We start from the raw sequence: 26,910 nt of genomic DNA on the forward strand, positions 1-26,910 counted from the left end.
AAGGTTCTATATTACTGAAATCCTTGTTTGTATACAGTGATTTCACTGTGTGGTTTAAATGAGTTTTCACTTTGCAAAGTAATCATGAAAGCCAGACTTTTTTGACAGTTTCTGGTGCACAGTGAATACTGATGTAGGACTAAATACATCTTTGAGAGTAATCTGTGGTGAGTAACATCTAAGTAGTGAATGAGATGAACCCCTGATCTGACCAAGCATGACTGTCCATGTATCCTAAAGTGAGAATAAAAGATACTGCTTTTTCCCAGGAAAACAAAAATGTGTTCCTTTGGAATACTGTGACTTGTCCATTTGAAACAGTTCTACTTGCTTTCTATTGAACAAGTATGAAGTCCTTGGGCAGTCTTTTCACTACCTTTTTTAAAAAATACAGTTTGAAATGGTGTTTGATTAACCCAGGGGACTGAAAACTGGTAATTATCAATTTGGATCTTGAAGACAGTAGTGATTTGAAGTTGTTGCTGTTTTTTGGCTTAAATTAATTTTGTTTAAAATGACAAAAATGAAGTACACTGTTAGTTTGGGGAAGGCTGTGAACTGCTGGTGATACTATTCTTCTGCATGGAAATGGTTCCTTTTTTGTTAGTTAGTATTTTTGCACACGGGTTAATAGGTCAAGTGGACTTTGAGTCAGTTGTGACATCTTCAGACAGGCTAGAAAATGCACTCTTAAGAAATGAAGATTTTTGTTTTCTGTTTAAAGGAAGTTCTTAAAAAGTCTTATAAGAAAGCAGCCTCGGGACCTTCTTCTTGTAATTGGAACTGGGGTAAGTGCTGCAGTAGCACCAGGAATCCCAGCTCTTTGCTCTTGGAGAAGCTGCATCGAGGCTGTGATTGAAGCAGCTGAACAGCTGGAGGTTCTTCATCCGGGAGATGTCGCTGAATTTCGCAAAAAAGTAATCAAAGATAGAGACCTGCTTGTGGTGGCACATGATCTCATCAGGAAAATGTCGCCAGTGAGTATGTTTATAAAAATCAATGTACTTTTGTTAACAAATTCTTTTCAGCTTTCTAAAACATGACATTTTTCTGAGAGAAACTGAATTTTTAATGGAAATTATACAGTGCACCGCACATTTTGGAGTGGCTAAAAAATCCTTGCTTTTTAGTGTAAATTTTCATCATAATGAAGGCAAGCTAGAGTCCTGACTATTAAATATTCACCATAATGTTTCTTGTAACTGAAAGAGGAATTTATAGCTCTGCTGGCTAAAACTAGACATGCAGGTAGAAAATACAGGTAGGCCTTGACCTTGCTGATAGCCTTAGATCACACAGTGATCGCAGGCTCTGAATCCAGGGAATGTTCATTTCAGTACACTTAACTTTTCCATGTAGTTGGGCCTGTAACTGTATTTGGCTTAGGAACAGACATTTGTTCTGTGTGCAATACAATTTCTTGAATAGGAAGCCTGTGTATTTAAAAAAAATGTTGCACATTCCTGTCAGTTTCAGCAGATACTCTGGAAAAATGCAGCCTGTGCTTTTAGGAAAGTGTATTTTCCGGTTTGTTTAGAAATGATGAGTGAGGGTTCAACTGTAGCAAAATAGTTTTGTTTTATTGTCCCTGTAGTACAAGCTTCCTTGGGAAGACCAGACTATTATTTTGATCTATGTTAAGTGGAGGCATGAGCACCTGAATAATATGAGATTGTTCTTGATGGTTTTGTACATTCTGACCTTTATGCTTGGTATACTATGCAAGTGCTCTTTTAGAGAAATGCTTTGGCATTAAGTAGGCAAGCGAGGAGGGTTTTCTGTTGGAGGCAATTAGTGATGGTGCAAGTGATTCTAACAAACCGTTCATCTTTGTCTTTCTCCAGCGCACCGGGGATACGAAGCCCAACTTCTTCCAGGATTGCTTAATGGAGGTGTTTGATAATTTAGAGCAACACATTCAGAATCCCATTGTTCTGCAGTCAATCCTGAGACTCATGGAGAGAGGCACAATGGTTCTTACTACAAACTATGATAATTTACTTGAAATCTTTGGTCACCAACAGGGTAAACCTATGGAATCTTTAGACTTGAAAGATAAGGATAAGGTATGATGAGAGCAGTAACATTTCTAGACTTACTGTAAGAGAAGGCATCTTGTAAGCTTCAATGAAAGATTTTTTCCTGTTTAAAAAGTGTCGAGGCTAAAACTTCTTACTTGGCAAAGCATGTCTATAAGCTAACAGCTGTTGTACAGACATCTATTTTATGTGTGTTTTTATTCTGAATAGTCTGGTAATGGTTACTAAAGAGAATTTCAGTGACATTTATTAACCAATGCCCCCACACTCCCTGTGAAAAAACCCCCACAAACTTATTTAACTTAGGTGACGTAATTGTTATAATCACAAATATGATTTTGCTTACCTTTTCTGTTGGCATTGCTAGAACTTTCTTGTTAGCTGAATGCTTGTTTAGACCGAAAAGAGAGATTTTCAGTATCAGCAGTCACCTCTTTATTATAATTTAAAGCAAGCTGTGCAATAAGTAATTAAAATTATATCTTGCTGCAGAAAAGTACAAAAGAGGTTGCTTCTGCTTTAAGTGGTTTTTAGGATTAGGGTAGCTGTCTATTTTTGCAGAATCATGGTTATTGTAGTATATTATAGTGTAACAAAATAATGTAACTTGCATGATTTCTTTTAGGTTCTTCAGTGGGCAAGGGGTCATATCAAATATGGAGTTCTTCATATTCACGGCTTATATACAGATCCCTGTGGAATGGTGTTAGATCCCTCAGGATATAAAGATGTGACTCAAGATCCTGAAGTCATGGTTTGTGTGCTTTTTAACATTTTTCCCATGTTTTGCCAAACTATTTTATTGTAATCACTGCATACCCCACTATCTAAGGGTAGGGTTTTGTCAGATTGTACAGATGAAATAATTGGCGCCCAGAAGAAGGGCAGGGCTGTTGGATCCCTGGGCTGTATGTCATAGTTTTATACATTTTGTATTTATCTCATGAAAGAATATTAGCACCAAAATACCAGACACCAGAACAAGGGTTCATCACCATCTGATTGCTTGGATTCAGTTTTTTAGGGGCTTAAGATGTTGCCAACTCTGGATCCTGGACTTAAATGTTTTACCTTGGGTATTTTGAAGGTAATCATTGGGTCGAGAATACTAATTTTCCTTATTTACAGATTGACCTAATGGGAGCCTAACATTCTGTCTTTGTAATTCTTTCCCTTACTGGAAATCTTGACATATGTACTTTATTTTGTATGGTAACTTTGATTTTTCAGTATACTTTTTTTGGGTAGAAAAAGTGCTTGTGAAGTGTCAGTTTGCCTTGATCTTAAAACATATTCTTAATTCAGTTCATTAGTGGTGTCTGCTGTGCTTCTCCTTTCAAGCCTGACACATTTTAGAAGTTCTTACCTTGGCCTTTTGAGTACTGAAGTGTAGCTCTTGTGTGTTTGTGTTGCCTACAGGAAGTTCTTCAAAATTTGTATCGAACCAAATCTTTTTTGTTTTTGGGCTGCGGAGAGACTCTGCGTGATCAGATATTTCAAGCTCTTTTTCTTTATACTGTAAAGAATAAAGTGGATTTAGAACATTATATGTTGGTGCTTAAGGAAAATGAAGACCACTTTTTTAAGCTCCAGGCAGATATGCTGTTGCATGGAATAAAAGTCGTGTCCTACGGGGACTGCTTTAAACAATTCCCAGAGTATGTACAAGATCTGACTGCTCAAATCTGCAAGCAGAGAAGTCCAGGTAACACATCCTCTTTCATAAGAACATTTTGGTTAGGTAAATAGCAGGATGCTGTGTCTGAACGCTTGGCAGCTGGGCTAAGGTGTTAGCCTTGTGTGTACGTAGCACTGGACCTGTGCAGCATCTTTGCTTATAAGTGGCACACAGAGTGGGAACGTGAGAAAATTGCAGTCAGATTTCTTTCTGCAAGATTTGTGGATATTTGCAAATTTAATATTTAATTCCATATTTGTCTTTTTGTTAGCATTTCGTTAAGGTGCTTATTTTGTGTATTTTTTTTGGTGTGAATTACTCCAGTATATTGAGTATTACATTATGTGAAATATGACATGTCAGGAAAAAGAGACTAAAATAACTGAAGGAATTAACTGGTGGGCTAAGCTGGTTGGGCCATAATACCTGATTAAGAATAGAATGTGAAAATAAATCAGTATACCAAGTACTGTTTGGCTTAATATAGTAGGGCAAATGGGGGGAAAACCCAAGTGTGAGAATGTTTTGTGACAATAGAATAGAAGAGGCTGTGGAATAATAATCCATTTGTGACAGTGAGTGGCATTCTGCAGGGGGTGTTTAATGCTGAAGTGGGCAATAACTTTATACCTTTTAAGGTTACAGTCGTGCATTGATGGGGAGCTAGATCCCTTGACCTACTGGCCACACTTCCTTTGATGCAGCCCAGGATACATCTGAAGATGATCCGAAGATGATCAAAGGGCACCTCTGCTATGAAGACAGGCTGAGAGAATTGGGGTTGTTCAGCCTGGAGAAAGCTCTGGGGAGACCTTATAAGCAGCTTTCCAGTAGCTAAGGGGATGTACAAGAAAATGGGGAGGGACTCTTTATCAGGAGCTGGAGTGATAGGAGCAGGAGTAACAGTTTTAAACTGGAAGAGAGGAGATTTAGGTTAGACCTTAGGAAGAAATGCTTCACTGTGAGGGTAGCGAGATGCTGGAACAGGTTGCCCAGGAGATTGTGGAAGCTCTATCCCTGGAAGTGTTCAAGACTGTGTTGGATGGGGCTCTGAGCAACCTGGTCTAGTGGGAGGTGCCCCTGCCCATGCAGGGAGGTTGGAACTAGATGGACTTTAAGGTTCCTTCCAAAGCAATCATTCTATGGTTCTAAATACAACCTTGCCATTTTGGGATGTTGCATTAAAGTATAAAAACTTTTTGGATGCTAACTTGTGCTGTTGGCCTTATGTTTCTCTAGATGCTGAGAGAGTGGACAGCACAACATTATTGGGTAAGTAATGTTCTTATTTTCTCACAGTTCTATAATCTTATCAAGAGAGTTGAAAATAAGTCTTTTTTAGAGAGTCATTACATTATTATTATGCAGCATTCTGATTTAGCTCTGAGTCTGCTTAAGTGATTTTATTTTTTTTTTTTTACCCCCTTCTTTCTACATATTAGTAGATAACTGCTGGCTTTCAGCTGTCAATAATGACAAATGACAGAGTGGAAAAGTTCCAGTAAATGTGTATTATTAAAAAAGTATTAATGCTGAAAGGAATATTATAAGATACTAAGATCCATGAAGATTTGGCTTGTATTTCCAAACATATGTTTGGCTATTTTGAGTGCCTTTCTTAAGGTGCTGAAGACTGAATCTCAAGCTTTAGTGTCTAGTAGTGAAGGTGAATTTTTCACACATCTTATCTCAGTTCTACCTAACATCATGTTCCTTTACTAACTTATTAGCCCCCTCATTACAAATAATTTTAGTACCCATTTACTTGTATTTTGGAACACATAGCAAGTAAAAAAAAATAAATTATTCCTTACCACAGATTAGTAGAATACCCTGCAGAAATATGTATCTGGAGTTGTAAGTGATGGATGTCCTGATTTTGAAGGAATTTCCCTTTCATTTTTGCTGCCCAGCTATGCTCTTCATAGCTCACACCTAGAACTTTTCTGTGAATTAAGGGATCCAAACTTTTTAAAGCAGCTTCTCACCTGTGAACTCCACAGGCATTATCATACAAAGTCTGTAATTATTTTCTCCAAAAGGCAGCTGTATAACATATAAACCAGGAAGTAGGTAATTAGTACCAGAGCTCAGTGTTGGGAAAGAGCTTGAGATCACTGAATTGGTGCAGCAGGTTTAGTGTTGTAATTCAGAATCTAAGTACAACCAGACCAGTGTGGTGTAATAAAAACTACACAGAGTACACATAGATAGCAAGATTAAAATATTTCCTTTTTTTCCTCTCTTCCCCCACAGCAACTTCATGTTTGGACTGTGCTAAAAGGAAGTTAGGAGAAAATGGCATTGACTCTCCTAAGAGAATCAAGCAGTCAGATAATGTCATACCCACTGCTTAATGGAAAAAAACCAACCGACAACCCATCCTGGAATCTTTTTAACAGTAGGTGTTTTACATCTGCTGCATGAACAGTTAGAGCTGAGTATTTCCATGGTTTTAAGTGGAATTAAAATTGTTTATCATAGCCTTTTCTTTCTTCAAGCTCTAAATGTGTAATGTATGTAAAGCTTGAGAAGCATCGTAGTTGCCCTCTCCCTGCACTTCAGTACCACAAAACTGTGTCTGCAGGGTCACTTAGAAGCAGGTGCAAGTTTTCTCTGCCTGTGCTTCAAGCCAGTTGGACCAAGCTCTTATCATGATGAAGGCACAACAGAGGTGATGCTTGTCAGCAATTACTTTTGGCACACTTGTGACTGTCTGTTAGTTGCCTTTAAAATGAAGGGTTTTCTATTATTTTCTCACCAGCAGAACCACAGTGAAGCTGCTGGAGGTTGAACTCTTCAGGTGTCTGTCAGCACAAGGCTGCTCACAAGCTTCAGATTCAGAGCCCCAAGCTGTTAGGAACAGGAAGAATTGTTTCACATTTATAGAAGCAGCATCACCATAACCTGCCTATTTCCAGTTCTAGCATGAGTATTTTTATTTGTCAGTCTGTTAAAGGCATGAGATGACATGGGGAGAAAAGGATGTCATATGACTGTTACCAGTAAGGATATACCATATGTACAGGGGGCTTACTAATGTCTTTGCAGTGAATTTCTATTTTAAATATTGTTTAAATCAGAGTATGCTGCTAGTTATCTCAGAAAGCAGAACACTGATAGTCCTAATGCAGCAGAATTAAAACCAATTAGTATCTACTTACATATGTGTAGATTATTTCTAGTGTGTAAGTTTGACTTCAGCTGAACTAATGAAATTACTAAGGTCAGGCTCTGCATTAACCCAGGGTTTTTTTCTGAGGTGCTGTTACTTCACCTACCACTGAATTGGCTCAGCACTAAACTGACATAATTAATGGTGCAGTTGCTAACACTGGTAATCTTCTGGCTGCCTCTCACCTCCATGTCTGCAGGGGAGCATGTTCAGGACCATGCTTTGTTCTTAAAAGCAAGGTTCATGCTTCTTTGCTAGACTGTAAGTGTTCCAAGTTGATCCATCAGCATCCAAAATAGCATGACTGATCAGGCATGCTATTTTGGATGCTGATGGATCAGCTTGGAACACTTAAATTGTTGCTTCAAGCTGCAGCAAAATTAATTAGTTGAGCTGAGCTACTTATGACCCTGATTACTGCAATTATTTAAGCCCAAGCCTCAACTCCTGCAATTGTGTCTTGTGCCTGAAGTCAGATCCACATTAGGAAATCACATCCCCCTCCCTTTGGTAAGGATCAGCTTACACCCAGCAGTGGTGATTATTCTATTTTGTAGACACTGCTGAACTGCAACTCATACAACAGTCTCCCTTGACTCAAGTGCCCTTTATTTGTATCCTGAAAAGCCAATGAGTAAGTAAGGGGTTATTTTAATTCCTGACATACACATTAAGAAGGTACATATGCCTAGTTCTGGTTTTGTTCCTCCTGCCCACAACCAAATAATAAATTTTCATCATCTTAGGGATGGGATTGCCTTGTAGCTACCTCAGAGTTTAAAATTACAGTCAAAAGGGACAGAACCAGAAACTTGTCAGTTCCATGTATCTGTTAATTGAAAAAGTATTATAATTATTATTATTTAAGGCCCTGTTCAAATTATTACCCAAGTACCATTAAAGAACCAACCACGCACAGTCCTGTTAAATGATGTTCGCTGATTGTAGGATCAATGGCTGTTTCTAGTTAATTCATAATTATTTTTTTAAATGGGAGTAAGATATTTACTGAAAACAAACTTGTTGACCATTTATTATCCTGTTTTGCTCAAGCTGTGCAATAAAGTTGATGGCATACTCTTTTAATAAAATATTTAAAGCCAAAAAGACCATTCTTGTGTAGTAGATAAAATGTGTAGCTTTCACCATTCTTCAGACTATTTGATTCTTTACTGTATTTTTCTATTTCAACCAAGTGTTCCTAGCAAATAGTTAAAAACACACAAGCCAACCCAAAACCTCTGTATTTGCAATGGGTCAAAGATCTTTGAAGATCACTGGAGGCTGCTCTTCTCTTCATCCTTCACACTACTGTGAAGTATCTCTACAGCTGTCAATGGATGCTGAAGTAAGGGACTGGTGCTAAAGAATAACTTCCACTCAGAATTAATAATTTTATTTTTTAAGTGTGGCAGCAACATAAGTGTTTGATAAAACATCTGTCTGCAGCATAAGTGGAGACACTGATGTTGTTGAAGTGTTCCCATGTGAATGCATATCTACTTCTCACATGTCCTTCATTCCTTTTGCAGTTTACCCAGACATCAGTTGTATGCAGCAAGCACAGTACTGGCAACACCTGACAAGGTAGATGTGTGCACACAGTGTGGGGGACAAAAGGAAGCTAATCTATGAACATGAAAAGATATAATTATTATGAACAACAATAAAGCTCTTCAACATACACCAAGGTGAAACAAACCAGATGAAGTGATTCAAGCTCTCAAAGAGTGTTCTGTAAACAATTTAGTAACTTTGCTTCTTGGATTAACCATGACCATCAAAATACACTTGACTTTCCTGGGACAGATATGTAATAAAAATCTCAACTGCAGAACAATATATATTTTCCTAAGGCTGCCACTTGTATGGCATCTGACTTACACCTGTTTTTTTCTTTCCACCTGTGTGGATTAGAATGCCTCAAAGGTGACTTTTTTTCCAGGTTATATCATACCTACAGAGATACACCATGTGTGTCACAAAAGTCACATAAGATAGTGGCCAGATAGCAGTATCTTCATGTTTTGAAAAGGAAATAAATCCCACCTGAAGGCAAACAGATGCAGCTGCAACACACAAGAGACAGACTGCAAAGGTCTTAGGCAGCAGCAGCATGCATCTAAGCAGTGCACCAGCATATGCTTAAACACATCTCATAAGAAAAACAAGAGGCTTCTTCTTTGTAATAGTGTGCTTGTGTGAACCTATAATCCTTCATCTTAAGGCACACCCCCCAAAACACCTGAAGCTGTGCTTAACAGAATGTAAACACTTCAAGAGCTTCTAGCTATTTAACAGAACTGTAGGAGTAACAGTAGAAAACTGCTCTGTTTGAAAGGTGAACATTTGTCTTACCAATGTCTAACAGCAACATTCAAACATCCACAACTATGGGTAACAGTTTACTACTGTCAGCACAGCTCTTGTTGTCACCTGGCCCTTAAAACATCTGTGTTTTATTCCGAAAGAGATCTGCGTTTGTGCCTCCGTCTTCTTTCCCGCTCATCAGTCTCTGGGTACACGGTCAGATCCAAAGTCAGCACTCGGCTGAACATAATGTCATCACGCTGGGAAGAGAAAGGACCATACCATTTCAAACATTTCAGTTATCTCAAGTAAGCATTCAGTAAATGACTGAGAGATACAGCAATGCGCTTGAGTTACCAAAGCAATCTTTTCATCAAGCCAGTACCTGCACTTATTTCTGAACCCAAATTAGCTCAAATCCAGCAACACAATTACATACATGATTCACTATAGTAACATTTACAGTGTAAATCAGTACTTTAAGAAAAGCCAGCATGTGTTTTTTAACAAAATCTGGTAATGATTAATTGTTACCTCTGGACACACTCCAATCAATGCATCTGCTTTGCAGAAAAACTCTTCCTTTAGAGAAATAACTATCATTTGAATCTGTTGATGTGCCTGTTCTCTAATGAAACTTGATACCTTTGGAAAGAAGCCAAACATTTCAGTAAGTTAGTTCTGGCAGAACTCAAACCATGCTATAATTGGGGAATGATGAGGAAAGAAATGAACAAAAGCTGCAGAATTCAGGAATTCAATTATGAAAGAGGTTAAAGACAGTGCAATCAACCTCTTTATCCCAGCAACCTGTAATGAAAAGCAGCCATCCTTCTACAAAAGATACCCTCATATTATCAATAAAAGGATAAGCTGAAAGGGACAAACTTACTTTATCAATGTTTGTGTTATCCAGGGCAGCATCTATCTCATCTAAAACAAAAAAAGGTGCTGGCCGAAAACTGTAGAAAAGAAGACGGTATTTTGCGTTTAGATGCAAAAAATATTCGTTTGATTTATCAAAGCAATCTTTTCATCAAGCTAGTACCTGCTCTTATTTCTGAACCCAAATTAGCTCAAATCCAGCAACACAATTACATACATGATTCACTATAGTAACATTTACAGTGTAAATCAGTACTTTAAGAAAAGCCAGCATGTGTTTTTTAACAAAATCTGGTAATGATTAATTGTTACCTCTGGACACACTCCAATCAATGCATCTGCTTTGCAGAAAAACTCTTCCTTTAGAGAAATAACTATCATTTGAATCTGTTGATGTGCCTGTTCTCTAATGAAACTTGATACCTTTGGAAAGAAGCCAAACATTTCAGTAAGTTAGTTCTGGCAGAACTCAAACCATGCTATAATTGGGGAATGATGAGGAAAGAAATGAACAAAAGCTGCAGAATTCAGGAATTCAATTATGAAATAAGAAGGATAAAATGAAAATTAAAAAGTCTTAAGACAGATAACTTTGCATGTTCTTAAGACAAGCCTTCAGATTTGCTGATTTTTGAAAATACCAAAGAAAATAATTGCTCCAGTGAATAGTTACAGGAAAAGGGCAGTGCCAATGAAAAGTATTTTACTTCTGTAACTACAAAGGAAGGTGGAAATTCCTGGGTAAAGAAAGTATCAAAAGATCTTGATACATATTAATTAGCTGCAAACAGCAGACTTTTTCAATAATCTGCAAAATAAAGGTACCAATATTAAGTTATAAATTGGTGACTGCATAAGGGACAATATAAATTCAATGCTGAATAAAGGAAAACCAGTACATTTTCAGTTAGGCTTTTGTCTGCACAGCTACATCTCCATGTGATTGTATTTTTCTAATGGAAGAATTGCCTTTAGTGAGTTACATAATTCACATTAATTTTGCAGTATAATTATAAGTAAATTACTGGAGATGTGTTTTAGTAAATCCTTAAACCAAAAGAACAGGAAAAATAAGAGTTCTAAGCGTAAAACCTGGATACCAGTGAGTACTGCCAACGTAGTTTTCTCTATACAATTTCTGCTCACACGCATTATTTAATTCCTTTTTCTGAAGGTTTTGGTGCTTTCCAGTAACAACTGCATCTTGCAGACATGGAAAGAGAGATGAAAGACCCCAGGAGCTGGGAAACATTAAGTGAATTATATTTGCAGGTCACTGCGATTTTGCTTTTGCTCGTTTTGCAACTTAAGACACTTTTCACACATGCTTAAAGAACAAACTGTCCTTGTAACACCACCTAGATAGATGTTGAAGCCAATCCAAGGAATTTTCTAGGAAACCAGTATTTTGTCACCCTCCTGCATTACAGCTGCTCTCCAAGCACAAAATACGTCACAGCCTGTATTACAGGTTACCTACTTCATGTTGCTTATGTGAAAATCTCCTAGTCATTCTGCCCCAACCCCTCCATGCTGCATCTTGTTACAGGAGCAGCAGGCAGGAAGAGGCTGGCAGAAGAGCAGGAAGCCAAGCAGGATGCTCTGGAGGGTGCTATGCAGCTGGGATGGCCCAGCCTCATGGAACATGGGCATTTCTAGCCCTGAAGGTAACAAAAGGAGCAGAAGCGCAACTCAGGTTCAAAGCAGGAAGCTCAGCGTCACGTCCCAGTCAGACTAGATGGGCCCCAAGGACTCAACTAAAGGCTTCATGTAGACTCCTGTGGCTGTTTCAGGTTAACCCTAATGAGTAATACAACCCAAATTTCATAGCTCTTTGGCGATAAAGTGGTGTTTATGGATATTTTTATAAATATACATTAGACCAGAATTTAAAATATCTTAAGCTCTCTGCACTAATGTTCTTTATTTTCTTGAATATGCATCTTAAAAACATACACTATTGTTGCTAATGTGTCAAATGAAATATGATATTTCCAAACTGCAAAAATACTACTAATTGAAGGCTTTTAGGAACCATTTGGCCAATGACTTAATATGATCATCTTCTGAAAATGCTTAGTGGGCTATGAATGTGATTGTACCTTAAGAGAGTTGAACTGAGAAAGTCAGTTGCACAGTAGAAAGATCAGCTATTCTTTGTTTATAATGTTCTGAAAAAAACTGGTAATTAGCACAGCCTTAGGTATAAAGTGGGTATCTCTTCTGTAAGTGACGTCAGAATGAGCCTACTCAGAAAGAAACTGCAATCAAGTGCCTCAGACCTTATCTACAAACAAACTGGTGGAATCTGGCACAGCACAGTTAACTCCATTAGGAAAGAAAAAAAAAAAAAAAGGTAAAACCAGTTTGTTGTTCATGGAACTGCTTTTGTTTCTTAGGCTCTACCAAGACTGACATCACTAGTAATGCAAATAGAAATACAGCTTCATCTTGCTTGGTGTGGAAAGGAATGTTTCCATAAAATAAAAGCCAGGCACATGTGGAGATCTTTCTGATTCCTCTCCTACATACAATCTCCTTGTATTGAGTCTCCTCCTTCCAGAGACTGAGATCTACAGTTGGCCATTGTTAGTGTTTTGTTACAGTGAATAGTTATTAGCAAAAATAAGATATTGAGAGGAGGATGAGAAGCTATTTTCATAAAACAAGAATTCATGTGACTAAAATTATGGCACCCTTAATTGGTGTTAATGTAAAAATATTGACATCCAATTATATAAAATAAATACTCCAGTGATTGAATGACTTGATTTTCAAGACATGGATATAAATTCCAGCCAACCAAACTCAACCAGCAATTCACAAGCCACCTTCATGTCATCTTGTACCACATATGGTCGTGCAGCATATCTGCACACTCCTGATCTCTTTTTATCAACTCCACAATTTGGAAACTGATTAAATACTACTTAGATTTCTTAATTTAAACCTTGCCCTAGTCTAACATCTCATATAACCATTACTTCAGTCCTAAGCTTAATATATTTTAAAAGAGGTTAAAGACAGTGCAATCAACCTCTTTATCCCAGCAACCTGTAATGAAAAGCAGCCATCCTTCTACAAAAGATACCATCATATTATCAATAAAAGGATAAGCTGAAAGGGACAAACTTACTTTATCAATGTTTGTGTTATCCAGGGCAGCATCTATCTCATCTAAAACAAAAAAAGGTGCTGGCCGAAAACTGTAGAAAAGAAGACGGTATTTTGCGTTTAGATGCAAAAAATGTTAATACACATGCTAATTACTTCAGAGATTCACTTACTCTACCATAATAAAGTTTTTATAAGAAATAATGACAGGAAAAGAACAAGGAGATCAGTAATGTTTTTTTTTAAACAGGTTTGTAAGTGTAACACTGTATTCCTGCCACTTACTCAGCCACATACTGGGATAATACCATCATATTTCTTTTACCTGTGTATAGCAAATACAAGAGCCAGAGCTGCCACAGATTTTTCACCTCCTGACAAACTGTCCATTGGCATAAAGCGCTTTCCTGGAGCCACGCAGTTGAAGCCAATGCCCTCCAAATAAGGCTCCTCAGGATTTTCAGGACTAAGAAATGCCTGGAAATACATACGTTTAAATATTAATAGTGACACAGAGAATATTATTAGGAAGTATATTTTTTATGTTTAAATACAGTTTCAACACTATCTCAGTCAGTAAGTTATCTTAACTAAACCTTGCATTATCTAACCAGAGAAAATTATTAGGAAGTATGTTTTTTATGTTTAAATACTGACTGAGATAGTGTTGAAACTGTAACTTATCTTAACTAAACCTTGCATTATCTAACCAGAGCAAATTGCCACACAGAGCAGTAACTTCTCTTCCAATTCAATTAGACCACGTTCCTTCAGCTTGCTATGTTAGTAACTAGTAGGTAGTTTTAGTCTCACAGCTAATCACAGGATAATCTCTTGGCCAGGTTACCACTATGGCTCATATCAAAGCATAGCATCACAGAGCTCAGAAAGAAAGCACACTACTTATTTTTGGCAAAGCATCTGGAAAATACTGCTGCTCCAGCATGATGAAAAGTCAAGACTTGCCTAATGTTTAGTCTAGGGGAGAAGGTATGAGCCCAAAAATCATGAAGAAAAATGCTTGATTATCCTGTCCAACCTAGAAGCAAAAAATTATACCCTTGAAGATATTTAAGGTGTTTCACTGATTATCTGACCCTGAGGGAAAACAGAGAATCTGAGGTTTAACATAGACTAGAGTTCAAGCGTGAACCCTTTAAACATGTAACCATCTACAGAATTTGGTGTAACCCATTGGCATTAATACTGGAACACTAGTAAAGATTTAAGAAGCCTATAGAAAACCTGTGCATTAAATTTGCAAGCATATTACTTCTGTCTTTTAAAAATATTTATTTAAGTGGGGAATAAGGAGCTTCAAAACCACATACAAAACACTAGCACTGAAATAGTGATCTGTGGGTTTTCAATTTCTCTATAATAATGATTAAGTGGTTTTAATTACTTATTACTGGTATTACTAGAACTATAAACCAACATTATTTTTAAATGAAGTATGCAAATATATTTCACATTGTGTCACAATGATTTACAAATCTGCTGAATGCAAAGAGTAAAAACTAACCCAAACTGAGAATTTCCCAAGTCCTTTAACATTTTATATAATATTTCTCTGTCTCATGTCCAGTATGCTTTGGCATATTGCCTCTTGCTCCTTTGACATTAAAATTCTGAAGTCTATTATTGGTGGAATTTTCTTCTTAAGGATTGAAACTGTTTTTGGAAACTACAAGCGTTACAGGTAACATAGCATCAAGGAGGCCTTTTAAGCCAAGCACCTAAGAATATGACACACCTGAGCACTACTGCTTCTGCAAAGTTTTTTGTAGATCTGATCAATGGCTACGGAGGCATGCTCAAAGCACTGGTTAAAAAGCTCGCATCTCTTTTTTTTGACCTGTTCAAATTCTTGCTTGCGTGCTCGCGCTTCCTTCCTGCTGGTCTCAAAAGCTATGGAAACAAACAGTACTGAGATTACTCTATAGGAAATATAAAGAACAAACGTATGTTGTGTACCATAACAAGCATCAAGAAAAGCTTTATTGCAGAAAAAGGTTATAATGCACATGTCATGCAAGGAATGAGATCTGTCTAGAAGGGGCAAGGGAATCTTTGGCAGCAGGTTGGCCAACTTACTTAAATGGGCTTTAGATGATGAACCTGGGGACGTGGGGGTCAAAATGGCAACACTTAAGTCATTACATCCAACTGGGGAATCAACTCGGCCAATGAGAGTAACAACAAAAGCCTCAGCTATTTTCCACCACCTGAATCTGGAGGTCTTCCAGCTTTCTCTCTAGATAGTGTGAAAGCGACGTGCTCAACCCCCTTTTGGAAACGCCTGTACAGCAATATGCGCAGCACGGGGAACAAACAGGAGTCAGAGATGCCTGCAGGGCTGTGATCTTACCGGCGCCAGACAGACCTGGTGGGATGACTCCAATGACTGGCGCATCAGAATGGAGGGCTATAGGTTGGATGAGGCTTTGTGCAACCTGGTCTAGTGTGAGGTGTCCCTGCTCATAGCAGGGCGGTCAGAACCTGATGACGTTAATCATTGTATGATCTACAAGGAGCATATACCAATGAGTTTTCTCCCAGATTTCTAACAGAGGCCCCAAAAACTGACAAGTTGTGATGTGCTCCAACTGCTCTATGCTCCACATTTGTCTGGAGCAATGAACAAAATTGCTCTCCTAATTCCATCTGTAATCTGGGTAGCCCTCAGCAGAACCAGCATTTACCATTACAGCTTCAAAACTCCTTCATTTTCTTAATATGTTAATGTCTGCAATGCTCTTTGAGGACACCAATAATTTCGCAGTAATGCTCATGTCTGAGTTCTAGACATGTTTATGTTCCTTCATTATTTAAGAAAATTAATAGAATTTTATGTTTGAAGTCAGTAATTTTTAGAAATTAAGTAAAAGTACTTTATTATGTCAATTGGCCAACAAAGTATCTTTCCAATCATTCAAAATGTATTTCAGTAAACTAATTCAGAGTAAACTGTATATTAATACATTGTTTACATACAATTTAAAAGAAAATTGAGAATAAGCACTTGGGCACAGAAAATACCTTAATATCTGAAAGAAGCAAAGCCAGCAAGATCAACCCCAAAAAGAGGAATTTCAATTTGAGTGAAAATTCTCAGAGTCACAAAAGAGATTAATATGAAAGACTCAAGTGTTACCATCTATTGATTCTTGGAACTTGTCCCGAGCTATGTGCAATTTCTCTATTGCTCTCAGGTTTGGAGCAGCTGTCTTCATTAAAGTAGTCTCTTTAGATTTGACTTCACGCTGCATCTGGTACAGGTGGCTTTCTATATCTTTATCAGACTCTAGGTCCTAAAGAAAAAAGTAAACATACCAGAGCAATAAAATGTGCTTTCAGGCCAAGACATTTCAATATACATGGCAAGCACACATAGTTTTTGGAAGAAGTACACACTCAAAGCTTTGACTGGAAACAAAACAAACCAAAAAACTACACCCAGAGTCTAAGTTCTCAGAATAAATTTACTAGGTCCTTAAGCATTGTTCCACAAGACACACAAATCCCCTCCAGTCTAGATTAAAATACATCACAGAAAGAGAATTAGCTGGCTTTACTACTTGATTTGTAAGGAAAACCTTTGTAGACAGGTTCTTGATGAGTTCTTTAAGACAAATTCCACTGATGGCAGTTTCATCCCTTGCTCTGTACCTCTGATATTGAATTATTTTTCTTACTATTAAAAAGGAGATATATGAAATTACAGAAGAACTGCTTAGAAAATGTGACCTAGTGAAGAATTATAGAAAGAAGTATGGTAAGTCTGTCATAGAAAATACTAAAGAAAGAAGGTGGCAGAACCTCCCTGGCAGCTCATTACTGGTTTCTAGAGTTCTGAGTCATAACTTATAGCATTGAAACTTTCATAACCTATAGTGTTAGAACTTAAAGGCAGAAAGTAAAAGCAGAAGGGAAAATCAGAGTTATATTCACTATTCCTCCATTCTATTTTTATGGTTTAGGTAAGCTTTAAATTAAATTAATGGGAAAGTGACCTATGCAGAAGTCCCATAGACTCATGCTATGTACGATTGCAAAACCAAAACACACACACACACTTAGGCTTAACAGTGTTTTCAGTGTCATTTAAAGATGAATAAATGAGACGAATAAATAATTTCAACAACAACAACAAAATACTATAAGGAAAAAAGAATGAAACTCAACCTGTAATAATTTCAAACAAAAATATTACCTTCAGTTCTTCTTCTAGGCTGCTGTAGTCTATCTGAATTGCCTCTTCCCTTTCATAGATAGTTGATGTTGTCTGAGTGCCTTCTGTTTCAGTGCCTAGCTATAAATATGAAGGACATGCCAGCTCAGAAATATGACATAGATAACTTTTAAACTGTTAAAACAATACATTAAAAGGATATAAAATGAGTAGACAGTATTAACATGGCACGAAATAAACTTACTCCATTGCCCCTCCCTTAGCCAAGACAGAGTGAGCAGTTAAGAGTAAGCAGCATCTTCTTGACATTATAAACCTGGATTTCAAACACCTCTTACCCTTGAATGAAACTCATGCTACATGTCATCATCATCAATCCCTTTCTTACCAAGATTCTTCCTCAGAACCAAATCTTAATGGTCTTCTTAGTGTTATTAGTTAGGAATCCAAGTTTTTATTCCCACTGCCCAGCTCCTTGGTTTCATCTCTTCCTTCCTTCATAAACAGAAAGAGCTTAGCTGCCTGTATATGCTGCTGATGAGCAGTTCCTATCTGTTCCCTTCAAAGACTGCCTATCTCACTGCCTTCATTTTGTCTTTTAACCTACTCATTCATACCTATCCCTTCAACAAAAGTACTTTTCTAAGTAATGGGTTCAACAAGACTCCTTCCAAATTCAAAGACTTGTTACAAGTCCTTCAAAACCCATATTTTTTTTCTTTTGTAAGAGTGGAGCAAGATCCACACTGTGGAGGAAGTCTCCTCACAGAAGATAGGCTCGAAAAAGAGGGAAGACTGAGAAAAATAATGCCAGTAAATGCTGTGATAGCAGGAGTATTTGTATTTTATCCTATCCCTGATATCTGTGAATATCTACATCTACCAAAGACAAAAGTGTGGTTTTAGAAAGCATTTATATTATGAATGATTAACCAAATATTATCTCAACCCCTGTACACACCATATTTATTTACAGTTCTGAACAGACCCCTGCCCTCTTATACAGGTAAATTTAGAATATGTATTCTTTCACAATTTTTATTTAGGAATATTTATTCCTAACAGTTTTTCTTGTACCACACTGATTTTACATATGTCACAAGAATGAATTTCAAGCACAAGCAAAAATACTTGCTAACAACATTTCTGTTCATAAAAATAAACAAAAATCTTTCTCATGAACAGATGAGGCCTGATTACATGGAAGCAATGTATTTATTTTAACATTACTATGTAAGACAAACAGTCCTGTAAGGAAAAAAATCAGTATATTTAAATTGAAAACTGAGTAATTGCTCTTCCATTCTATCTACCGTAAACATTTTAAGTACCTCTACTTCACTGATGTCATCCAGTGATCCAGACAGGAGCTTTATTTTCAAGTCCTGCACCTTGCATTCAAGAAGCATATTGTGTCGTCTTAATCTTTTCTCTTCCAGAGAGGTTTCTATTGCTGTAGCTTCCTTTTGTAATTTTGAAGCTTCCCTACATACACAAAAGGCACAGAACAATTGAAGAGCAGCAGCATTGCTGCCCATCACATCTACAACCATACAGCACAAAAACCAGTTACCAAGCACAAAGAGGGCTTTTTCCTCTATAATCCCCATCAAACATAAATCAAAAGGGTATTAACTTCTTCCATCCCTTTCATTCTCTCAAATTACTCAAGAGGGAGCTGGGAAGCAAGTCCTGTTCCAGCACTCAAGGTAGCACACTGCTTTTCTGTACTAACTCTTAACACTGTCACAAGGTAAAGGCTGGTAGAATGGACTTAGATTCAGTATATTGAGAAGTTCATATTATAGCATGGTCAAATATCCACCTTTCCTAACCAAAACTAAATTCTGTTAAGCTCTGCTGAATATTTATGGAGATTTCATCCCTTTGAAACCTAATCAATAATCTTTTATCATTACTGTACTTGAAATACACCTTGATTCTTTGAAACGAATGCCTTTGATAGCATCAAGTTGTCTTAACAGCCTTATAATCTTACACACTATGTAATTAATTACTAGGCATACATCTGTGAGTTTATATACAATTCCACAAGTTTACCTAGCCATACTGTGCCAACATGTTGGGTTTTTAAAGCAATGACAACTCCTGACTAAGAGACATTAAACACATCAATAATAAGTATAAGAAAACTGATGTATAAGCTTCCCCCAAAAGCAGCTGATTGAAAAGAACATGTAATTACAAAACAGTGACCTAAAAATACTATTAGTTTCAGGTATCCAACACTTAAAAGGCCTGAAGAAAATGAGAACACTGAAATCAGAAAAAAAAAATAATCAAACAAAAATATGAAACTACCAGTAAACACATTATGTTCCCCTGATCAAGCTATAAGCTAATACATATTTATCAGAAATCACTACATATTTATCAGGAGTCACTACTTGTTTATCAGACCCAATATTAGGTAGATAATATTATTCTTTACAGTTTATGGGATGACTCATGAAATAATCTGTTTCACATTACTTTTGGGAACCACATACTAAATTAGAAACACTTTTTAGCTAATACCTACTGTAAATGCAAATTACCATGTCTCTAATGAATCTTTCAAAGAAGAAAACAGAAGAAGCGAAGTTCAAACATCTGATCACTATAACTCTTAAATACTGTCACATTAATAATTTTCCCAGAAGTACAATTAGCAATTACCTATTAAGAGTTAACAGTGTCTTTCTGAACTCTTCAACTTCATTTTGGGTTTTTCTAACCTCAGATTTATGATCACTTAATCTATCCTTAAGATATTGCTGCTCCTCCACAGTTTCGTTCACTTTTTTTAGAAGCTTTTCCTCCTCCTGCGTAGAAATATTTAGTTATTTAACTTTCCACTAAAAATTTTGATATGAAACTTTCTATGAGTTAAAAGTTTCAATGTGTTACAGCACAAAAACTGAAAGGCACTGGGAAAGCAGCCTGTCTTGCACACGGAAGATCCAGTTGTTTTGTATACACAGGCACAGCCAGCTCTAGATTTGTGACTGTTCCACATTAAGCTATAAAGCCACAAAACAAGGCAGGGATCCTGGGATACCCAAGATCTGTAGGCTACTCCCTTTCCCTCAAGTCAGCCCTCTAGCCTCATGAGAAGGATCCCAACTGCTGTACATATACAACATATTTAGCAACACCTAAGGTAACCTGAAATCTCTTTAATAAAAGTACTGTTCATTACTTATAAATCCTGAGGTAACTTGCAGAGCACAAAGAATTTGTGGAGGTACTCTAGAAGTGTCTTACCCATATGATTGTTAAATTGCTAGAAATAACGTCCGAGAACATATAAAACTAGTGCTACATGCATGAAGACATGGTCCTGAAGAGACTAGTCTCAAAGCAACCTAATTAAGATGTATTGCTATTTCAGTATCGAAATAAAGTACCTTCAGAATTTAAGACAAGCAATCCTGCTCCAGGACAAAAAGATCTGATTTTCTCAAACCCATGTTTCAGAAGAATTACGCACAGAGGCCCAAAGACAAAATTTTGTGCATGAATGAGTACATTGCTCCTCAATATCAGAAATACGTGTCTTCTACTGTTAAAATACAGAGGCCAAATGCAGCATGTGAGGTTTTGTGGCCCAGTTGGGGGCAGTTTTACATTTCACTTTTGTTTTTTATTTAAAGCACTATTACACATCTTTTCTCCTTCACTTTCCTATGAAGCCACCACAAGCATAGTTTACAAGAAACATTAGCACAACAAAAATATTACTTCCAAATAAAGAATGCTATGAAGGAGGCCTCCATATATTACTACAACTAAAAACTTAAATTACTTTTCAAAGAATTATTTTAAGTCTACTGGGAAGTGTGAAGCACCTTAAAAGATACAAAGCACCAGAATTGTTTACTATTACTCATAAAATCTTCTAAAGAATCTCAGCCACATGCTACAAGCTTTATTTGTAGTCACATGCTGCCTTTTCATATAAACTAAACACAAGGTAACACTGTACATACAGTGATCCCAAATTTAATATTTAGCAAGCTTATATATAAAAAATAAGTACCCTAATATGACAGGTTATTCCAAGGTTAAAACTACAATACGTAAACGTTAAAAAAATGCAGTTGCAAAGTCAACACTGAATTAAGCCCTAGAAGAATTACTCAGCTGCACAAACTACATTCATTCAAACTGTAATTCAAAGTAGTCTCTCCTCTCAGTCCCAGAGAGAGATATTTTACAGTTACCTTCTGTAGCCTGATAATCTGAGCTTCGTCTTTATGAATGGTCTCCCTCAAATTGCTGACTGCATTTTTTAATTTTTGCAGATGATCACGATTATATTCTAGCTGAATATTTAGTCGTGTCTTCTGATTTTCAAACTCCAGTCTAGTCAAAGTACAGCATTTCAAATCAACACTTAAAAAGCAAGCTAGTAACTGTGATTTTAAGTTATTACAAGATACAGAAATGCTATCTAAGTAGTGGAAGTGAAAATATATCTTCTACGTGAATAGAAAAATTTGCATACATTTGGATCATCAGTTCCACTACACTATATCCTGTGGGTATACTGCAAGTTTAAGAAATACAGTGATAATAGTTCAAAAAAACAATACAATTTGAAGATACAACATGGCCATATTGAATATGGAAAGTAACACTAAAAATTCAAGTATCTCAGTATGAATGATAGCAAAAGCTGCACTGATGCTGTGTGCTTATCCAATGCCTGTGCTCCCTGCTCAGCCTCTGCAAGCCTACCCGACAGCTGGCATGTATGTTTATCTGAATATTATAAGGAACTTATGACAGTTGAGATGGCAACTAAGAAGCATGAGACCAAAGGTTTTCAAGTCATATTCAGCCTTTCTTATGAGGAGTACAATGGCAGAAACTTCTTTACATGCTGCTGTAAGAAAGGACTGAATTAAAACTTAATCAGCTGTTTACAGAACGGTCTCCTCTCAGCTGTTACTGTCTCTGAGCTTTGAGATTCCCAAATGATTTACTACTAGTGCTGCATCTGTTGTTCTGGCAAAAGGGTTGGCACAACACCAGCTCCAGGCTCTTTAGACCTGGGCAAGAAGACACCACAGCACAGGCTTACAGGAAAAATGAGAGCAAGTTAAGGCACAGGCAAGGATCTATGTGCCGCATAGTGTAAGGCCACGTGCTCCTCTTTTCACTATTCTATTACTAACTTCTTGCACTTCATCAGACCAGCTCTTACAAATATAAAGTGATCAAATCACTTTCATCAGCAGGTACTTCACCTTGCTACCACCTCTCTGCAGCCCTAGCCAAAAACGTATGTTTGTACCAGTTTCTGAAAAACAGAGTCTCTTAACAGCTGAAGAGATCACCGAGAAGAAAATGGTGTCCAGTGCTAATCTTTACACTATTAATGTAAAAAAAATGCATTTTCTTTATTTTTCTACATTTGTGCTACCAAATAAGTGTATTCTACCTTTCAAGTTTGTAGCAAAATGTTACTGTTACTGTCCAACAAACCCAAACCACAGCAGTGCAACGGCTAACTAATCTTTGCAGTGATAATATAACCTCTTACAGTAAGTCTGCTAGATTTTTGTGGTATTTCCTCTAATGGAGTCCCTCATTAACCAGTGTTGCCTATCTAATACAAACCACTTTTTTACATTTTAATTACAAATACCACCTTCTCTTATCAATCTCCTCTTGTTGTCTCACATGTTCTTGTTCATACACACGAATATTTTCGATACCAATTTCTTCACAGAATTCGCGAAAAACAGCATCTTCAGCCTTTGAATAAAGAAAAATGGAGCAAAAAATATTTACACTATTTTGGCACTTGTAGAAGTAAAACATTTGGACAACCGCTTCATGCTACAGGCTGGATTTTGAAGGTACTTTAAGAAATAGCAAATTGAACTACTGAGAAATAACCTGTATTTGTCATTTTCAAGTAACACTTTCAGTACAAATGCCAGATACAAGGCACGCAATCTGCAAAAGGTAACTCTGATCTAAGCCCTTCTTGACAGCACCTCATCATTCCAAAGACACTTAAAGTCATCAAAGTGTAACCAATTTGCCTGGTTTTGTCTGTTTCCCAGTCAACTGAAGCAGAGAAAGCTGAATGGTACACAGGACACTTATGAGATACACCAGGTGTTTTGGTGTAGTTCAATTCTTCACTTTAATCTTATCAAGTGATCCATAAATATTAATTACTACGTTCAATTTACAGAAAAGCCACAGCACAGACTCTCTCATCACCTAATTAAACACTGTATACCAACAAAAGCTTCAGCCAAAGCCAGGCCTAAAATTTCAATGAAAAATTTAAGCAAATAGTAGGTATAGTGTATACAGCATGACTGAACAAAGAAATAGCAACACTAAGGTTCAATGGACTGAACAAAATTTTTGGAGAACTTTACATATCAAATTTAGTACCATTTATATTATTTTGGTACACAGGCTTGTTTAACCAGATATCAAATACTAAGTCAGAACAAGTTATTTAATTCAGGTAACACTACTCTTCAGAAACTGATGACTAGCCTCCACTTAGTTTTTTTGCAGAACAAGCAAAAAAAAAGTTCCCTGGATCTGGAATTCTTACGGCATAAACATGAATGACAATGAGTGTTTGCAGATGACAGACATCTGCCTCCAACGTGCCTATGCCTGTACCACATGCAAGACAGAGAATATGAAGCTGCACTGACTTCTTAGAATCATACAATGGTTTGGGTTGGCAAGGACCTCAAAGATCCTCTAGTTCCAACCCTCCTGCTATGTCACTGATGTAGAAAGCAACACCCCTTCCTCTTCTCCCCTGTCTGTCCTTCCTAAAGAGCTTCTATCCTTCCATTTATGGATGTTTCCTATACTAATTTCTTAGAATCCTTATGTTATGGCACTCTTTTTTTTTATATATGGTTGAAGGTGGTGAACAGCTGACCTTTTTAAGACCAACACAGATTCCTGCTTTGTAGCAAAACATACGAAAGACTTCTTGCGGACTGCAACAAGTGCCTATGGTTCTGAATGTTCTCATTTCTTCACATTTAACAGAGGGACATGCAGAAGTCTACACATTTATTATTGTCAATAGACTGTAACCTGCTTGAGGCACAGACTCCATTTTTGTCCTGGGTTTGTCCATAACCAAGCAGATGATGTCTATGGGGAACAGAGTGTGTTTTTTGGCACTAGAAGAGTATAAATAACAAAGTGAGAAAGGAATAAAACTGGAAAGTTTGCTGACGGAATATACCTCTTTAAAAAAATGAAGAGACAAGAACAATTTTCACTACAAAACTGGCAAGTGTCCTGAAACTGCCCATTCTTATTTTGATAATGTTTCCCTTAAAAATATGCATTGCTTCTCTATAAGCTGGCTAAGTATCCTTTGTAGATCCACCTATCCTCTCCAAGGATTCCTGTATCTATTAAGATCCTACTGGGATTTTTTTTCTTTTCTTAGTATCACAGGATATATACAGCATACATATACATAACACATGTATAACCCTTCAGAATCAGATGCGGAATTTCAGTCATAGATTAAACCCAGAAAGACTGACGCGAATGGGTCACAGGCCAGGAGCTAAGTTACATACGTACTATACACTTCAAGTAACTCCAGAAGTGGTAAGGAATCTCTCTAAGAATCTACATTTACACAAGCATCTAGGTGTAAGGCTGTGAATTTTCCAGATAAAACTGCAGCACTACTTTTCCACAGGGTGTACCAGATTCCTTTGTTTGGCAAGAGTAGGAAAAAGGCACATTCCAGGGAGAAGTAGAGATGAGGTATCTGTATTTCTCAGAGAGGCCAGAGTTACTGTCTACTCTAGTAGACTACAGCATGAAACCCTTCTTAGTATCATATTAGGCTTTACTACTGTCCACTTCACTGAATGCCTTCAGTCTTTTCATTATCACCATGCTTTTGAATTTGTGAGCTGTCTGTACAAACTGTTCATACCATCTGCAGATTAAAGAAAGATAGGGAAAATGAGCTATGAAGTTTCAGAACAGTCTACAGAAAAAAACAGCGGGAAAACCTAACCATTGGATCATGTATGATGAAGAACTTTTCCTCTTGCTGACAAAAAGCAGAAAGGAGCAGGTTCTAATGACAAAAGCTATTTAGTACCACAACAAATAATTAATTTGGACACGTGGGGATAGCACAAGGTCCCTAAGCTCTGCATCAGCTACCCCTCAAAAAAGAGGGAGAGCAAGGATTCAATTATATCACAGTCTAGCTCTATCTTCCATCAGTTGGACTCCAAATTAATGTAGGCATACAACAGTCTTAAAAACAAAACAAAAAGAAACCTGAAAACCACAACATCCAAAAAACCCACAACAAACCTAAAACATCCCTCCCCCCCAAAAAAACCCCACCCAAACAAACCAAAATATTGGAATGAGGAATTTGCTGACAATCACACGTACCTCAACCATTCTCCCAAGGTAATCAGATTCCACAGAAATTAAAGCACAGATACTGACAACTTCCCAGGAGGAGAAAGGAATCTTCACCTTACATTGCTCTTTATCTACTTTTCTAGTACACAGTGCTATAATAGGTCAGCACCTAGACACGGCACCTACAGAGTTCAGAGCAAAGCACTCTAGTAGTGCTGAATACCTTGCAGCTCTAGAAAACCAAGAGAGTTCTCTTCCTAATGGCATAAGCATATCTGATCTGTTCTACCTCTGGGTTGCAGAAGTGGTGGATCTTCTCCAGATGAAAAACATACTGATAGAGTATTTCCACATAGATGCTGAATGGGTCCTGCTATGACTGCATAGACAGTCACCCATGCAGACTGTCTATCTAGTGGGTGCACTGATGACCAAGAGATCTGCAAAACTTGTGCGTGGTTAAGTTTAGTGTATGTGCTATGGTAGATCCACATCATGCAGGAAGACTTTGTGCCAAAACACTGCACAACTATCCACAAAAAGGAAAGTTCCTTTAACAACAGTTTCCTGCAAAGAACTCCGAAGTTAAGAGTCTGAGAAATTAGCTGAAACATACTAAATTTTAGCCTCAAGGCCATGTAAGACCCAGAGAGTATTTTTCTGGGATTTGATCTACAGTGAAAAGTTGTGCTGAGATCTCTAGAGTTGTGAACTTCAATGGATTGTCCTTGCTCAATGCTACAAAGAATAAATCACGTTTATGACCAGAGCAGGAAAAGGTGAGGGAAAACCAACGCATCTTCTTCAAAATCCAAACTTACTCCTACGTGAAATGAAATTACAGTGTACATATTAAGCAAAGCTTCATCTAATACTCAAGAAGTAGATGGATTTGGTTAGTTGGGTTTGTGTTTGGCACATGAAAGTCACAACATTTTACGGAAACTGATCTGCAAAGCTATGATCCATATATACTAACATGCAAGTGCATTTCTGCTCATAGTTACCTTGGTAAGAAGGGCAGAGAATGGGAAGATTGCTGGAGTAACTTATAACCCTTGTTAACAAAGTAGTTTACAATGTTAAAAGTTGTCCAAGTTCT

General features: G+C 37.2%; 2 protein-coding genes across 2 annotated transcripts in view; one reads left to right on the top strand and one right to left on the bottom strand.

Moving 5' to 3' along the window:
- Nucleotides 1-7,020, top strand: part of FAM118A (family with sequence similarity 118, member A) — a 7,516-nt gene extending 496 nt beyond the window's left edge. The window contains exons 2-9 of the mRNA XM_010002965.1: nt 725-977; nt 1,845-2,066; nt 2,665-2,793; nt 3,459-3,744; nt 4,957-4,989; nt 5,974-6,056; nt 6,305; nt 6,980-7,020. Of these exons, the coding sequence (XP_010001267.1) occupies nt 725-977; nt 1,845-2,066; nt 2,665-2,793; nt 3,459-3,744; nt 4,957-4,989; nt 5,974-6,056; nt 6,305; nt 6,980-7,020 (1,048 nt within the window). The remainder of the gene's footprint in view (nt 1-724; nt 978-1,844; nt 2,067-2,664; nt 2,794-3,458; nt 3,745-4,956; nt 4,990-5,973; nt 6,057-6,304; nt 6,306-6,979) is intronic.
- Nucleotides 7,021-9,351: 2,331 nt separating this feature from the next.
- The window catches only part of SMC1B (structural maintenance of chromosomes 1B), a 33,643-nt gene continuing 16,084 nt past the window's right edge, over nt 9,352-26,910 (bottom strand). The window contains exons 15-25 of the mRNA XM_010003017.1: nt 23,056-23,162; nt 21,623-21,764; nt 20,076-20,221; nt 18,728-18,881; nt 17,418-17,516; nt 16,359-16,515; nt 14,958-15,112; nt 13,527-13,678; nt 13,224-13,293; nt 10,400-10,510; nt 9,352-9,462 (exon numbers count right to left, since the gene is read on the bottom strand). Coding sequence (XP_010001319.1) covers nt 9,352-9,462; nt 10,400-10,510; nt 13,224-13,293; nt 13,527-13,678; nt 14,958-15,112; nt 16,359-16,515; nt 17,418-17,516; nt 18,728-18,881; nt 20,076-20,221; nt 21,623-21,764; nt 23,056-23,162 — 1,404 coding nt within the window. The remainder of the gene's footprint in view (nt 9,463-10,399; nt 10,511-13,223; nt 13,294-13,526; nt 13,679-14,957; nt 15,113-16,358; nt 16,516-17,417; nt 17,517-18,727; nt 18,882-20,075; nt 20,222-21,622; nt 21,765-23,055; nt 23,163-26,910) is intronic.

The sequence above is a fragment of the Chaetura pelagica genome, unplaced genomic scaffold (genome assembly GCF_000747805.2).
Source record: "Chaetura pelagica isolate M959 unplaced genomic scaffold, ChaPel_1.0 scaffold117, whole genome shotgun sequence".
Taxonomy (NCBI): domain Eukaryota; kingdom Metazoa; phylum Chordata; class Aves; order Apodiformes; family Apodidae; genus Chaetura; species Chaetura pelagica.